The sequence below is a fragment of the Schistocerca serialis genome, chromosome 1 (genome assembly GCF_023864345.2).
Source record: "Schistocerca serialis cubense isolate TAMUIC-IGC-003099 chromosome 1, iqSchSeri2.2, whole genome shotgun sequence".
Lineage (NCBI taxonomy): Eukaryota > Metazoa > Arthropoda > Insecta > Orthoptera > Acrididae > Schistocerca > Schistocerca serialis.
Window position 1 is genome coordinate 120,476,403 of NC_064638.1, and position 17,683 is coordinate 120,494,085.

Below are 17,683 nucleotides of genomic sequence, written 5' to 3' on the forward strand. Positions count from 1 at the left end.
ATAATAATAATAATAATAATAATAATAATAATAATAACAATAACAATTATTATTATTTCTTTCTTTCTTTTCTCAGATGTTATGTCTGGTCAAAAATGGAAAGTGACACGGACCTTGATCAAGCGTGACTTCCTTTTAACTGTACGATATACGTTATATTGCATTTAGGAACTTTCGGGTAATTGAACATATATCAATAATTACGGATTTCTGTAGTTGTATATACAAGTTTGGATGTAGCTGTATTGCATTGATGTATTGGTGGATATTGTGTGGTATGACTCCTGTAGTTGATAGTACAATCGGTATAATGTCAACTTTATCCTGATGCCACATGTCCTTGACTTCCTCAGCCAGTTGGATGTATTTTTCAATTTTTTCTCCTGTTTTCTTCTGTATATTTGTTGTATTGGGTATGGATATTTCGATTAGTTGTGTTAATTTCTTCTTTTTATTGGTGAGTATGATGTCAGGTTTGTTATGTGGTGTTTTATCTGTTATAATGGTTCTGTTCCAATATAATTTGTATTCATCATTCTCCAGTACATTTTGTGGTGCATACTTGTATGTGGGAACATGTTGTTTTATTAGTTTATGTTGTATGGCAAGTTGTTGATGTATTATTTTTGCTACATTGTGATGTCTTCTGGGGTATTCTGTATTTGCTAGTATTGTACATCCGCTTGTTATGTGATCTACGGTTTCTATTTGTTGTTTGCAAAGTCTGCATTTATCTGTTGTGGTATTGGAATCTTTAATAATATGCTTGCTGTAATATCTGGTGTTTATTGTTTGATCCTGTATTGCAATCATGAATCCTTCCATCTCACTGTATATATTGCCTTTTCTTAGCCATGTGTTGGATGCGTCTTGATCGATGTGTGGCTGTGTTAGATGATACGGGTGCTTGCCATGTAGTGTTTTCTTTTTCCAATTTACTTTCTTCGTATCTGTTGATGTTATGTGATCTAAAGGGTTGTAGAAGTGGTTATGAAATTGGAGTGGTGTAGCCGATGTATTTATATGAGTGATTGCTTTGTGTATTTTGCTAGTTTCTGCTCGTTGTACAAAGAATTATTATTATTATTATTATTATTATTATTATTATTGACACTACAGAAAAAGTTTCCTGACAAATGACCTGATCTTGTTAAACTATTTAATTTACCTACCACAGAATAAGACAACCCTAAAAAAAAAGAAAACCTCCTTTTTAATGATTTTCTTTGAGAAAATTATATTTTTAATGTATTCTAATCAAAATCACAAAATGTTTCATTGATATAAAGTATCTGCCTAAGAACGTTAAAAAAAAGTTTTGCATCATCATCATCATCATCATCATCATCACATAATAATCATTTCTTTCTATGCTTACTATCTAAGCCAGTCATCAATAGTATTAATATTTTTACCACCACCACCACCACCACCACCACCACCACCACCACCTTGGATGATACTTTCAGCTAAACAATGAGCAGTGGACAAAAGAGGCAGTGATTTCCTATATATAAGCAGCAATAAGCTTTATAATCTTTTCTGTCACAAATATTTGGCTGTTTTCTCAGAGTATATCATGATTTCCAAGCTGATGGTGAGGGTGTAACTACATACAACACATGAAATTGCTGCCAAGTGAAACGAGCACAATGAAATTTATGATCTTGGTTGTTGCAAACAGTTCGCTGTTTCTTCCAAATATGTTGGAATGTCTTAAGTTGTGGTTATGGTGGGACCTGAGAACACAGCTGTTTTTTCCAAATAGATAGTGGATTTCGCATCTGAACTGACATGAGAATGTGACATCATCTTCCTTTGTCTCTCGCTACCAAACATGCTTTCTGCCCATTGCTCTCTCGCTGGCTGCATAGAACTAGAAGCCTACATACCCCTCCTTTGTTCCTGTCATACCTCACAGCAAGCATTGAAAACAATACTGCACAAAACACACTAGCATGCCAGGGGACCCTACCTAGACTGTTACAGTCTCCTGCAGCAATGTATACTATTGTTGAGTATTTGTCCACTTTTAAAGTCAATCCAATTCCAACTACTAATGGAAAGTCAGCTAACTCAGAAAAAGATTTAGTTGCAATCTCCCTTTCATTGCTGCTGTGAAAATAAGTTTTCTTTTTTGCTAATGTATAGCATATTTTGGAAAAATCTGACGACACATTTTGCTCAACAGAGCCAATTAACGAATGTTATTACTTATGTGCGAACTTTCTTCAATCAATTCATAAAAACCATTAACAATATTTCACTGTTGAAACAGAAAGAGTATAAGCCATATAAGGAGGTTTGTACAGATTCTAACTTCCTTACCGCAGTGCCTTGGAGTTAGCACCATCTTAGTTGAATGAGACGTTCCCCATGATTGCACCAGTTGGAGGAGTACGAATGCTAGAGTCAGCAATTTTCTTACAACACAGCCTTTCCACATGCTTCAACGTGAACTCAATTCCCAAAGCTTTATCCGTAAATTTAAGATGACTCCTACAGTAATCTACTACAGGACATAAAAAAACCTTAAAGTGTTGCCCTCAGCAGTAGCAGTTTAGTCTAAGAACTTAAGACAATGCTGTATTTTTCAAATGACAAATCTGGGAAAAGACCTTGACTTATAACTGGGCTAATACAGTAGTAACATATTATCAATGGAAGATTTTCTGAATGGCTGAAATAAGATGAAACTGAACCCCCGTTTAAGAAAGAAGGTAAACAAATACCACAGAATTTCCAACCAATTTCACTTTTGCTAACATTTTTAAAATTTTTAGAATACACAAATCGGCTCCATAATTACCTAACTACAAATAATACATTGTCAAAATTACAGTTCAGGTTTCTAAAGGATTACAATACTGAGAAGGCTACTTACACACGCAAGTTACTGGAATATTTTCTCTCTCAAAGGTTATTAGATTGTCAAACCACAATGTCCTTTTAAATAACTAGAATATTACAGTGTAAAATGAAATGCTGCTGAACAACTTCAATTTTACCTCCTTGACAGGAAACAAAGTGTATCAATAGTGTCTTAAGCTAGCAGATATTTTCCAAATTGGACTTTGTCATTAAAATTTGTAAAAATTTACACTCTACGCAATTCAAAACCTTTAAGAGATTTCCCCAGTATATGCCTAAAATATGACAACAAGCAAATAGAAGAGGGTGATAATATTAAATTTTTGTGATTGCAACATGTTAATTAACTGAACTGAGAGCATACCATACAACCGCTGAAGTGTTTAATTTGAAATGCAGATGAGATCATACAATGGTGACAAAAATAAAAAAGCTAACATACTTCACTTATTTTTACTCCACAAAGACATAAGGGATCATTTTTTTGTAACTTATCAAGTCACGCTAAAGTTTTCCTAGTTCAAAATTTTGTAATATGAACTGGTTGTGGTTTAAACTCTAGAAACTTGTTACGGGAATTGGGGATGCTAACAACTGTTCTCCAATATACATTGAAGAGCCAAACAAATTGATACACCTGCCTAATATTGTGTAAGGCCCCCACGAGCATGCAGAAGTGCCGCAATACGTGACATGGACTCGACTAAGGTCTGAAGTAGTGCTAGAGTGAACTGACTCCATGAATCCTGCATGGTTGTCCATAAATCCAGAAAAGTACGAGGGGGTAGAGATCTCTTCTGAACAGCATGTTGCAGGGCGTCTCAGTAACTTGCCAGCAGACATGAGAAGTGTAATCACTAGTAAAGTTCTGTTAAAGAGGAGTATTTATTAGTGACCAACACCTACTAGATAGACGACTACCTTAGTAGAATAGAATGATGTGTTTATATTAATATATAATAAAGTATTAAGTAAAATTTGACTTCTGTACATCTTCAGTACAGTAATGAGATCAATTTAACTAAGTGTTGTAAACTGATCTCTCGTGATGAGGTGGGTATAATGGCCCAAGAATTATTATACATATCTCAAGTGTACGGATTTTCTGACAAGTTCGTTGTTATCTTTTAAATGAAAATTTGGTTAAGTTATTTTGACTGCTTCCACACCCAAGACGAGCCTTTCACTCGGGATCTGTGAAGATATATTAGTACATTTTTTCTTTGTAAATATGTATTATGTATTCTTGTTTTGATTAGTTCTGTATCCTGTAAGATTTCCTCATTACAGATCTACTGAACGTAAGGTACTTCTTCTTCTTCTTCTTCTTCTTCTTCCTCCTCCTCCTAAAAAGTTTCTGCATATGTAGGTCCATTTGCAGAGGCTCTTCGAAGCTTCTGTTTCCCCCACAGTCTCTCATTCAGCATTTCCTCCCACTTTGGTTGTTCACATTGTCCTTCACATAGCCTTTCAATCTTGTTCGTGGTTTTCCAATTGGCCTCCTTCCAGATTTTGTCCATTCTAGAGCTCTTCTTGGAAGTCTTTCTCGTCTCGTTCTTGTAACACAGCCAAACCATTTAACCCCATTTCTGTCCATAGTTTCTTTTAGGGGACTGATCTGAAAAGTGTTCCACATTATTTCATTCCTTACCCTGTCCCTTCTTATCTTACCTTGACCAGATCCATCATTCTTATACATATGTGAAAACTGGCATTTATGTCCGATACACAATAATAAAATTTTTAACCATTTTTCATCCCCTCCAAAATTTCATCCTTGATGTTTGCTTTCTTTCCTAACTTACTCCCCAGATTTTTGAAAGCATCTACTACTTTAATAGTATTTGCATTCCAACTTAAATTTCCTGTCGATCTTGATTATCTCCCTTCTTCTAAAGCTTTATTTCCATGCTAGCACCTTCAATCATTCTCCGCCAGGTATGTTTCTGCTAGTTTTCTTCCCAAATCATCAAATTTTCCAGTCAAACCTCTCTGTCTGTCCTAAAGCATTCTAATTTTTTCCCATCTATTGTATCACAATTCAGGCATTTGTTATACAAGTTTCCGAATTGTTGCATCCCTCTTGACAGTTCCAGTCTATTCAAACCTTGCTGTATCGATCCCCTTCTAACAATGTTAATAAGCCTTTTTTTTATACCTACAAATGCAACTGCGATATCTTTTCCAAATAGCCTTGCTTTCCTACTACCTGTCTATCTGTAAATATGGCATCTACGGTTGATCTTCCAGATTGAAATCTTTCTTGTTGTTCTCTTAATTATGGCTCTATGTTTTTATGATTTTCTGTTAAACTGTCTTCTCAAAAATCTTCATGCAGTGGCACAGTAATGCTATCCCCTATAGTTCTCCAGAGCACCTTCTAACCCTTCTTAAATATAAGAACAATAATTACCTTTGTCCAGTCAACAATAATATTTCAATGTATCCATACTATCCTCATTCTATACAACCACTGAATTCCAATATGTCCTGCGGATTTGAGCATTCCAATTTTGATGTCACCTATTCCATGAGCTTAGCTATTTTTCATTTCTAATAAGGCTTTTTCTATGTACAACATCTGAAGATCATGTCTTTCTATTTCATCTATGATGGTGTTATTTCTTTTGCCTCCCTCTTATTTCATTACATGTATGTGTTTCATGCTGTCCTTCAAATAGATTTTGAAAGGATTCTCCCACCACAGGTTTACCTTTCTTGTTGTACAATATCTTCTTGTCATACTTAAATTTCTCTTACGTTTCTTTTGAGACTTTTCCCCAAGATAGTTTCTTAGCCAATCTTACGCCTTTCCTTGCTGCTCAGCTGTTTCTATTTGTCACTATTATGTTCTGTTCTGTTTCTGAACCATTCACTCCATGTGGTGGTGGTGGTGGTCTTCACTGCTTCTGCAATTCTGATATTCCACCAAGAAATTTCTTTGCGTCTGACTCTTTCTGATGTCCTTCGCATGTTTCTGTCTTCCACTCTTTGAACCTCCTCGATTCTTTCTCTACACCCTTCCTCTCATCTTTGGGAAGCTCTGTTTTAATCTTTTGGATTTCTCCATCTTTTAGTTACCAGCACTTTATTTTTGCCTCTTACATCTGTTTCAAATTCCAACTGTGTATGGTAAAGTTGTGTGTCTCTCTTTTCTTATATAATCCATTAGCAATTATCCATTTCTTTCTCAGACATGTGCCTAGTAATAAATCACCACCTGTGATGATCTCTGTGGCTTCCTATCACTGTTTCATGTCGTCTTCTATCATTCCCCACTCTGGCATTAAAGTATCCCACAACCACGGTTACAGCATCTTCCAGTTTAGAGGTAAACTTTTCATTTCTCATCTATTACTCATCCTGTTTGTGGGGCATAAACTTGAACTACATCAAGAATATTTCTTGGCACCACTGTCTTAAGTTTAAATATTCTATTGCTTACATTTTCCACATTAAATACCTCATTTGCCAGTTCTTTAACTATTATTATTGTGAAATAATTTCTTCTTTTGTCTATTCCCAACTGCCACATCTTTTACCCCTTTTCCAGCACCTTCATACCATTTTCCTTCTTTCTTACTTTAATTAGTCCCATTATCAAAAGGTACTTCTTTGTCGAAATACATTTGATATACTGTATCCTTCCACCCTTCTCTAAGGATACAACACAGATAGTCCTAACTCCTACACACTTCTTTGGAGGAAAACATCTTTCATAGGGGCTATATTGGCTGTCATACCTGACAGATCTGCTCAAAGGCTTCTGCCCACTTCTGGTATGGATATTGATCCAAGAATCATTTTATTATTGAAAGTAAATGGATTATGCATTACTGGATTCTTTGACCTCTCATAGTGACACCATAGCCACATTAGCTGTCATTTATAAGTGTTCCTGTAGGGCCTTCATAGCTAACGTAACTGTCTGAGGGTACACATAGTCCCCACTGTACTTCACCCCTACAGACAATCCCCGCACCAAATCACCTACAAACCACTTTCATTTAAATGTAGTATGGGAAATTACTACAAGAAACATTATAGAAGATAATGTAAGCCCATGGAGACAAGAGTGGGCACTCAAAAGGAATAAGGCTATTGTATAGGATCCCCAAGAAGAGAGTATGTTTGCAGCTGAGGCAGTTACCTTGATGACTCTCCAGATACTTTGCAAGAACCTTGTGAAGTCAGCCTTTCCAAGGAACAAGATGCTGGGCCAGGGGATGGCACTGGAGAAGCATGTTTACTGACAGAGGCACCTGAATCAGGGACATCGTCATCTCCATCCTCGTACCCATGGTATGATGCTGAAATGACATTTATTGTGAGCAATTTCATACTCTTAAGTAGTCAAATTAAATAGTACTAATTCACCATCTCCATAAGCAGAACATACATGGCTTATGAATTATTCACAAATAATTTTGTACCTTCAGTTGTGTATTTTAGCACTCACTTCCATTACATCTGCAATGATAGAAAGTGCCCACCTTACCAGTTTCTCTCTAAAACTGACTGCAGATGCCTCAAAATCTGAAATCAATTTTTTATGGGAAAAAGGGGAAAACTGGAGATTCATCTCCGTCTAATTAAAGCCTAACTAGAAACAAAATAACAGTGCACACAGTGTCACTTTCATCACGGAAGACACTGGGAAAAATCTTTACCCTAGAATCAACTTCTTCAAAAATTCACATACTGCACCCCACAGCATCACAAACAACTCCTTGTTTAATAGTAGGACAAGGTAAGACTAGCGTTTACTCTGAACATCTTCAATGCAGAAAACCTAAGTTGGTACTCGAAACAAGGGGCATAATGACACTTTGGATGATATTACACTTATTCATCCCTGGTAGCACATTCCTGATGTAAGTCCTGATTTCATTTACATCATAACAATGATTATGCAATGATGATAAGAAGTTTGGTATCTCCAAATTAACTTTCTAGACCATCAGACAGTTTGCAACACTACATCAGAACTGACAATTTGTACCATACGCAGGTTAAGTTTCCAAAGCACTTTAAATGAGCTCTATGTTCCTTTCAGAGTATCTCCTTCACTATTCAATGACCATTTGTTTGAGTCCACAGTTACTTTCATCGATACAACTGCTACCCATAGTATATTTTGCTGCAGACACCATGAACACTCTTACTCTCAATATACCTAACACAGAGTATTTGATACTGTTGTTCCTGTTATGAGCTCCACAATAGTATATAGTAGTTTAATTTTGCCTCATTTAGATATAGTGAACTGCTTGGTTAAATCTATTGCAGGTTACTTAGAGAATTCCAAATTACTTACTTCATTACAATATCAAACTACAATAAGCACAAATTTATTAAGACTTTTTATTTTACAAAAATTATTTGTTCCAGAACATATATCTACCTATGAATTTAATATCTGTACATAATTACACACATACTGATACTACATGGAAGTTATATTTTATTTTAGAGTAAACAAATTAACCCTGACACTGAATCATAAAAAAATTACAATAAGTTTAATATAATGGAAGGAAACATTCCACGTGGGAAAAATTATATATAAAAACAAAGATGAGGTGACTTACCGAACAAAAACGCTGGCAGGTCGATAGACACACAAACAAACACAAACATACACACAAAATTCAAGCTTTCGCAACAAATTGTTGCCTCATCAGGAAAGAGGGAAGGAGAGGGGAAGACGAAAGGAAGTGGGTTTTAAAGGAGAGGGTAAGGAGTCATTCCAATCCCGGGAGCGGAAAGACTTACCTTAGGGGGAAAAAAGGACAGGTATACACTCGCACACACGCACATATCCATCCACACATACAGACACAAGCAGACATATTTAAAGACAAAGAGTTTGGGCAGAGATGTCAGTCGAGGCAGAAGTGTAGAGGCAAAGAAGTTGTTGAAAGACAGGTGAGGTATGAGTGGCGGCAACTGGAAATTAGCGGAGATTGAGGCCTGGCGGATGACGAGAAGAGAGGATATACTGAAGGGCAAGTTCCCATCTCCGGAGTTCGGACAGGTTGGTGTTGGTGGGAAGTATCCAGATAACCCGGACGGTGTAACACTGTGCCAAGATGTGCTGGCCGTGCACCAAGGCATGTTTAGCCACAGGGTGATCCTCATTACCAACAAACACTGTCTGCCTGTGTCCATTCATGCGAATGGACAGTTTGTTGCTGGTCATTCCCACATAGAATGCGTCACAGTGTAGGCAGGTCAGTTGGTAAATCACGTGGGTGCTTTCACACGTGGCTCTGCCTTTGATCGTGTACACCTTCCGGGTTACAGGACTGGAGTAGGTGGTGGTGGGAGGGTGCATGGGACAGGTTTTGCATCGGGGGCGGTTACAAGGATAGGAGCCAGAGGGTAGGGAAGGTGGTTTGGGGATTTCATAGGGATGAACTAACAGGTTACGAAGGTTAGGTGGACGGCGGAAAGACACTCTTGGCGGAGTGGGGAGGATTTCATGAAGGATGGATCTCATTTGTTTTTACAATAAGTTTATATACATACAATTTCCTGACTTAGGTCCATCTCTCCTCCTCCTTTTTATCCTCTGCAGTGTATGGTTATTGTTGTCTGTGTTTTTTTGTTTACGACTCTTTGTCAATTTTTTCTTGATTTCTGCAAGAACCAAAGTATTTTTATTCTTAGACTATCATCACAAATAATATAGAAATAAAGCTGAAAAACCCTGATAATTTCATTTAACATAATACATTCCTATATTATTTCGAACAACACAGGGTCACAGCCACTCAAAATTAACACTCACTTGCTGTCAAGGTATTTGTCATGGTTTTCTTCAGCCTGCTTGTATACTTTCTTCTTGGTTCAACTTGATGTTTTTTGTTTCTTCGTTCTACAACTGTATCTCTGTCAAACTTCGGAAGACCAGCAGCTCTCATGGATTTTAAACTGCTTCGTAATGTCTTCTGCTGCCATTCAGTGGTTTTCATGATACCTTCATAATAGATGCTCTCTTTAACATCTGTAAAGAATAAAAATAGAGGGATGATAGTTTCAGAACATAAGATTTAACCAAAATTCAGCTACACTGGGGAGCTGACAAGACATTACAAAAAAGCTTTTGACTTGTTAACTTGGTCTATATCCGAAGTTAAGCAGTGCATAATGCGTAGCCAACTCAGCAACAGGATGCAGAGATGAACTCTCCAATAAAGAATGAGCAGCACTGAGAAATCTTTGGGAGGAAAAAGAAACTTTAATTCTGCCAACCAACAATGCTATGGTCCTAAGTCTTAAGTAGATTACAATCAAAAGAATTGCAATGTTTTAAATGACACTGTCTACAGATGTATAGATTTGATCCTACGAATAATACCGAGAAGAATATCGTGACTTTTCTCAATGTGTCAGGCTTGCCACACATCATTACAGGTATTAGAACACGAGCAGCTGTGCCACCAAGATTATAGCTCTTCCTAATGTGCACAAGGAAAGCATTCCTCCAAGACCCAAAGGTACCAATATTGGTCCATCTACACAGCAGCTGGAAAAATACCTGAAACAACACCTCAGTGAATATGTGAGAAGTGTGAGCACCACATCTGAAACTCTGAACACCAAATCAGTCAACGGCGGCTCCAGGATATGGATATTATAGTCAGTTTTAATGTAGTCTACCTCTTTATGACCGTTGTGTTTCTACGGTAAAGTATGAGGATTGCTTCATTGACCTTTTCAGCACACACTGATCATCATCATCTCTATTCAAAGGAAAATAATATGAACAAACTAATGGTGTGATTATGGGTAGCCCATTATCACCTCTTGTGGCAAACCTGTAACGCATCAGTCACTTTGAACCCAAGCACAATGGCCTCTACCTCCACATGTCGAGCCATCACACTTCTATCACAAAGCAATTTGGTGAGAAAGACTCTCGTGCACAGACCTCCGACCACTCTCAGACAAGGACAGCCTTGCGAAAGAGCAGCAGCACGTGTGAAGTGTGTTCTGAAGGACTGGATGCCCAGAGTGTCAAATGGAGCACGAGTTGGAGTCAAAATAAAGACTGCCTGATAAAGTGGCTGAGGGTAAGTTTGAAACACAGAAAGAAGCTAAGAATTGCTTATCTACCTTACACTGGCCAAATAACTGGAAAGATCAGGAGACTCCTGTGCTGCTGCCAAAAAAGAGGGAAGTCTTCTCTGCAATGTTAAAAGACAACCTACGTCTTTGAAAGGCAGGTGCGTTTCACTTTCCGTCAAAATGTAGCACGTCTTGTGTGGGACCGGATTATTACAGCAGTCTACAAAAGATGTGAGGAACATTAGTGACACCCCGATGAAAACCACCCACACCAATCAGCTATCATCTAGCACAGTATCATGGAGCAAATGCCTAGTTTATGGGACCGTTATTAAGAAATCTAAGGCATAATCCATAGCACTTCAGGCAGGGCAGTTACCTTCATAGTCTCTGATGTTATTGAATTTTGCACACGTTAAAAGTCAGGAATAAGGAAGAAACACGTAGTTTTCTGTGTCACCCCCCCCCCCCAAAAATTATTCCTGCCCCAGTATACAGGCCTCCAATGATGATACAGCAAACGCCATTTTTAAGATGGGAATTTCGGAATTTTTTTTAAAATGCTGTATCTCTGTAACAGTTCTATATACTTTGTTAGAGCTTTTTAATTGAAAAATAATTGTTTTATGATTACAATGGTATCCTCCGTTTGGACATGCCTGTCAAAGTTCTTTTACTGTCACCTATCGAATTTTTTTTGTAATTTACAGGTTTTTTTAAAAAAAATTTTTTTATTAGTACCATGTAGTACTATATTCTCTGTAAAGGAGAGCTTCCACTTTTAATTTGGATGGGTTTTATTTTAACAAATATTTTTTTTCAATTTGCAAGGGTAATGTATGTCTTCACTGAAGTTGTTTCTTGCCAATTTCTTTGTTACAATGTTTTTTCTATTGTCTTTGTTGCAATTATTTCTTTTCACTTTCATTGTTGCAGATATTACACTCTGTAGTAGTTTGTCAGTTTCTTTCATGGTAGTTCATTGCAGGTTTCTGTACTGTAGTTGTTCAATGCTTATTTGTTTACTGAAGAGGCTTCTAAGAAATCTGAGACCATCCAGTGAGTTCTGTGAAAAGGACTGAAATGTCTTCTGACTGGGGCCACAGGAGAGAGACGTATGCTGGCTATTTGCATATCCATAAAAGAGTGATATTTAAAAACTCACCACAACAAGTGTTCTCATTTTAAGACTATGTTTCGAAGTGCAGATGTTTCCAGTGACGACTTTGTGTGTTCCAAATATTTTGACAGAATAACAATGATAGTATCTAAACAAGATGAAGCCACCCATGGTGCAGATGCTGCGGATTTTACATTAATAGAGGAGGAAATAAATATCCTGAATCAGTCAACTACAGAGTTGCGTGTTAGTCCTGTTAAGAAACAGTAGAGCAGAGAGCTTACTAAAGCTATGGATGAATACATTACAGCAAAACTGACCACACTTTTCAAAGTAGAAATTCAATCTTCAGAAGAAAATGAACGAAAGCACTGTTGCACCCCTTGCCAGGAATTTTTCACAAATATCAATTCAGCTGTTGAAAATTGTGCATTCTACAGTGAAAAGGTGCAAGTTAACCATGTAGTTAACTATTATTCCAGAGACGTTCTTAAAGAAAACAATTTTGAACCACTTTCCATCATCAGTATCAAAGTACATGGTAGACAAATCAAGAAATGTGAGGTCTGTAAAAGGAGTCTTTGGAAGACCAGATCCCTATTATAGCCATCATGTAGAAACAGCTGAAGTTCAAATAGTGCACTCGTTTTATCTGGAAGATAAATGGGACTGTTTTCACCAGAGTGCCAACAAAAAAGACACTTTTTGACTTCTAACTGTAACAGTTAGAAGTCAAAAAGTTGTGGAAGTGAAGACGTACATGACTCACAGTATTAAAGAAACTTCTGCAATTTACAAGAGCAACTATACAACTTCACATATTGGAAGGTCAAAATTTTATGCACTATGACCTAAGTGGGTAGTTCCACACCAACCTAGAGATGTCTGTTTGTGTGTGTACTGTGTGAATTTTGAACTCTGTGTGGTAACTTTGAAGAACTTACTGGAGGATGCGATATACAACACCTTGGTTGGGCGTGTGAAGTATTAGTAGTCTGTGACGTAAAGCAAGATACCTGTTTGTTTCAAGAATGTGGTGACTGTCCTGGAAAGGGAGGACTGTCTTTACAGACACTTGGCCTGGAAGACGTAGCAAATAACTCTGCAGAAATTACATATGTGACATGTAAAGAAAATAAACTAATTAAGAAAACTGTTGCCTCTGACAGTTTTATTGATGAACTTGGTAAATGGTCAGTGAAAGCAGTAACACACCAGCATCTGAAGAAATTGCAACAACAACATAGTGCAGGAGTGAAAGGGTGTGTACAGGCTGAAGAACTATGTTTAGTGCTTCACTGTGATTTTGTTGAGAACTGGTCTGCAACTCTTCCGCAATAAGTACAAGGGTATCATTGGAGTAATGACCAGGTTTCAATTTTTACAGGAGTGATATTTCCAATACAAGACCACAACTGTTGCAGTTTTAAGTGATGACACGGGCCATGACTCAGCACATGCTTTGCTAGCAGTGCGCAAAATTCTTTAACTGCAAACAGGGGCAGAGAAGATCATTATTTCTGATGGTGCTCCCTGTCATTTTAAAAATTGTTACCAGCTGTTTGAATTGAGTAAGTCGCTTGTGCCAACTGACTGGGTATACAGTGCTACTGGTCACAGGAAAGGGTCTTGTGATGGTAGCAGGCCTGCTGAAGCACCACGCTACAAAACAATCTTTCCAGACCAAATATAGCTGCGATTCAGAATGCTGAAGATTTTACAATAGTCGTGAAATCTTACACATCCACAGCCCTCATTCTTTTGTCCAAAGAGGAAATTTCTTTTGTCCAAAGAGGAAATCGAATAAGACTGTGTGGAGAAAAAAGTAGAATGGTCCAAACACACTACTCCTGTGAAAGGGATTCAGAAGACATTTTTGGACTCAAAGTGATGGGCAAACTCTTATTGCACACACTTTAAAGAGCAAGAAAGAAAAATTTCATTTGTTCGGCCAACACCTCAGAAACCGTGTTAATATTCAGATTCACAATGTGAGAAGGATGATGTTTGTGGCATGTGTGTATGACTGTGACTGATGGATTGCAGGGATTACAGACACCAGTTATGATTTAAACAAAATTGTAGTGAACTTTATGTTACCACATGGACCAGCTGCTGGATATAGGTTTACAGCTGAAGGACAGCAACAATGCCATCAGTGCTCACTTCCTGTTCACAATATTTTGAAGTTTGTAAGTGCTCCAGTTCCTATTGGTTCAACAGGAAGACATCACTCTATATCAGAAGCAGTGAAACACAGTTTTAGTCCATTGACTGGCTAATTTCAGTTCAAAATAGAGTGCACAGAAGCTGTATAAATTGAAACCTTTAAGTCTTTGGACCTTTCACATACATTTTGGAACCATTTAAAATGCTTGAAAAATGAGTCTCTTACTCATCTTTCAAAACTAAAATTATGTTAAATAAGGCTAAGTTTTGAGTTTTATGAGCCTGTTATGTGATAATGTGGTAATAAAACAGGTATTATGTATGACAAAAATTTCAATTGTTTACAAAAACTGTTAAACCTAAAAGTGGAATCTCTCTTCTTTCAGGAAATGTAGAACTATACAGTCCTAATAAAAATAAATAAAAAAATTACGGATTGGCATTTTTGGGAAAAAATCCATAAATTATAAAAAAAATGTTCAGAACACTATAGTAAAACAACTTTGACAGAAAAGTCGAAAAGGAGGCTTTCTTTGTAATCATAAAGCAATATTCTTTCAAATAAAAGAAACCCCAACGAAATATCTAGAACTGTTCCATAAATACAGCACTTCAAAATGTTTTCCAAAAATTCGCATCTTCAAATTGGTGTGCGCAGTATATCTTTGGAGGGCTGTATCTCTGAGCAGAAATTTTTCTGGAGAAAACAAAAAAATACGTGTTCCTTACTTAGACCTTCATTTTAACACATGCTAAATTCGATAACGTCCGAGACTATGAAGGTAAGACTTTTTCCTAGCCTGCCTGAATTGATATGGACTATGCCCTAAGGAAATAAAGATGTCTGGGAATCTGATGAACAGGGACGGAGGTTGTAATTTAAATAATGCTTGCTGTCCAGCAATCAATTTATGAAGATCTCATTGGGCATCACATTCACATGAATTGGGAAACAATGAGAATGTAAGTGTGGGTTCTGAAAACAAAGCAGCATCACAGGACATAGCAGGTGAACTCTAAGTCTTAATCAGCTAGAAATTGTGGTGTGATACCAAAAACAGTTCGTATCTGGTTCGAGTCCATGCAGAGAGTACACATAACAGCACAAATCTCAGCATCTGAAGAAGATAACAGAGTTGATCATTGAAATATCGTGCAAAGAGACTAAAATAAAAACTGTTTGTTGCTGCAAATAAAACGAGAATCAATATTTCGACATTTTTACAGAAAAATTCATGAATTTTAATAAGCCCAATAATTCTTTCGGTAGGATGTCTCACAGCAATAAAGACAACTATAATACTGCTGACAGACCCATTTCAGTGGTCATCAAGATATTTAAGCAATCAAAAAATTTTTGCTAGACCATTTCTCTGTCATACTTCTCGTATGGCCTCATTCAACAAAATATGTATGATATTTTTTTAAGAGTTTACAAAATGGAAGAGGTACTGGCAGAATTTAAGTTGGGAAGGTATCACAAAAATGTCTCATATATACATTATGTTCCCATTAAACCAAAATCAATAATTTTGACTGCAAAATAAAAATTAATAGATTCTTGAATTTTTCTTAAGCAAATTTTGTTCAAAACACAAAATGTCTCGGTGGTTGGTGCAAAATGGATAAGGCCACAGACTATAAAAATCTGAGTAGCAGCTGTGCCTTTAGCGTGCGATTTTTCCTATGTATCCCATTTTTATTTTACATTCAAGGCCATTAATAACTTTTCACATTCAAATTATGGCTCATTACAAAACTTTAATTTGTATTATTTTTGTAAAATGTTTATTTGTGGACTTATCACATTACTCCTCAAATAATCTTGACTTTCAGAATGTTCCAATACAAAAAATGAAACTCTGCCACAAATTAATCCTACAGCTGGTGTATTTTATACCAGTCACCTTTCATCCTCTACCAGGAGAACGTCAAGCCTCATAGCTGCTGTTACCTTTCCAGTTATTGCTTAGCTTATTTTTAGTTGTGTCAGAGCAATTGCAGCATCAACATGTCAATGACAACACTACGTTATTCCTAGAATTGTAGCTGCAATGTACTGTGTACACCACATACCTTGTCATGTAAGTACTACTTCATATTGTCAACATTATCTCTTTTACAGGGAGACAATTATTGAACTATAAAAAAAAACATAAATTAGTTACAAACTACAGCGAGGACATATTTTACTTCATCATATAAACATCACTACAGATATTTGATATAGGTTAATACATTTTCTATATGCCTGTCATCATTGGCGATGATGTGGCACAGATGAATAGCGTAATTCTGCGAGACCTGCTGAAGTGTCGGAACATCAACGCTGTTTTTGATCTCCTCAATGCCGGTTTTCAGCTTAACTGTGGTTTTGGAGTTATTGCTGTACACCTTGTCTTTAATATAACCCCACAAAATGGAGTCGCATTTGTTCAGATCTGGAGAATATGGTGGCTAACGAGGCCCATGCCAGTGGCCTCTGGGTACCCCAGAGCCAGAATGCAGTCCCCAAAGTGCTCCTCCAGGATGTCAAACACACTCCTGCTTCGACTGGGTCAAGCTCCATCTTGCATAAACCACATCTTGTCGAAATCAGGGAGTAATTTTGGATAATGGGGATGAAATCATTCAAAACCTTCACATAGCGTTCGGTAGTCACCGTGTTATAAAGGAATATCGCACCAATTATTCCACGACTGGACACTGCATACCACACAGTCACCCGTTGAGGGTGAAGAGACTTCCTGATCATGAAATGCGGAATCTCAGTTCCCCCTAACGCGCCTCTTTTGCTTATTGACAAACCCATCCAAATGAAAACAGGCTTTGCCGCTAAAACCAAATTGAATACATTGTAGTAATTCCCGTCATGCCCTGCGGCCAATTGTGCAGTTTGAATGTCCTAACAAAAACTGTTCAGAAGTTACAATGATTTTGTTTCATAAAATTCAATAATTGTCACACTGTACGTTTACATGAATCAGTGTGCCAAAACGTGGTATATTTTAGAGAAGTCCATTATTATACTTCATTACCTGCTAACAATAGTTCATATTTCTAATTTTAGGGTCAAACAATACTTCACACAGGAGGAATTAGAGTGAACACTTTTAGAGGCACTTGCAGAAGATCAACAACTGCGGAGATATTGATAATTTGTTCTCCGACAGGGAGGATGAGGTAATATTACCAAGAGATCATAATAGTAACTCAGAAGTTGAGTGTGATGGAAGATTACCTTCCATCCATACCCAATAAACCAGCAAATATATGGCATCAAAATATTTGCTTATGTGATGCTTAAGTCATTCTACATCGGTTTTTCATATGTTTACTGCGACTAACTGAGCCAATAAAAGGCACGAATGCAAATGTAGCAATAAACAAATGTATACCAGCTGTCTGCTGTCTCTCTCCCCCTAGTGCAAAACAAAATTACTTGTGTAG

At 37.1% G+C, this 17,683-nt stretch overlaps 1 protein-coding gene across 1 annotated transcript in view; it reads right to left on the reverse strand.

The window, feature by feature from the left end:
* Positions 1-17,683, reverse strand: part of LOC126449995 (KAT8 regulatory NSL complex subunit 1) — a 266,279-nt gene that overhangs the window by 46,633 nt on the left and 201,963 nt on the right. Inside the window, exons 5-7 of the mRNA XM_050091025.1 lie at positions 9,665-9,880; positions 9,403-9,513; positions 7,022-7,181 (exon numbers count right to left, since the gene is read on the reverse strand). Of these exons, the coding sequence (XP_049946982.1) occupies positions 7,022-7,181; positions 9,403-9,513; positions 9,665-9,880 (487 nt within the window). The remainder of the gene's footprint in view (positions 1-7,021; positions 7,182-9,402; positions 9,514-9,664; positions 9,881-17,683) is intronic.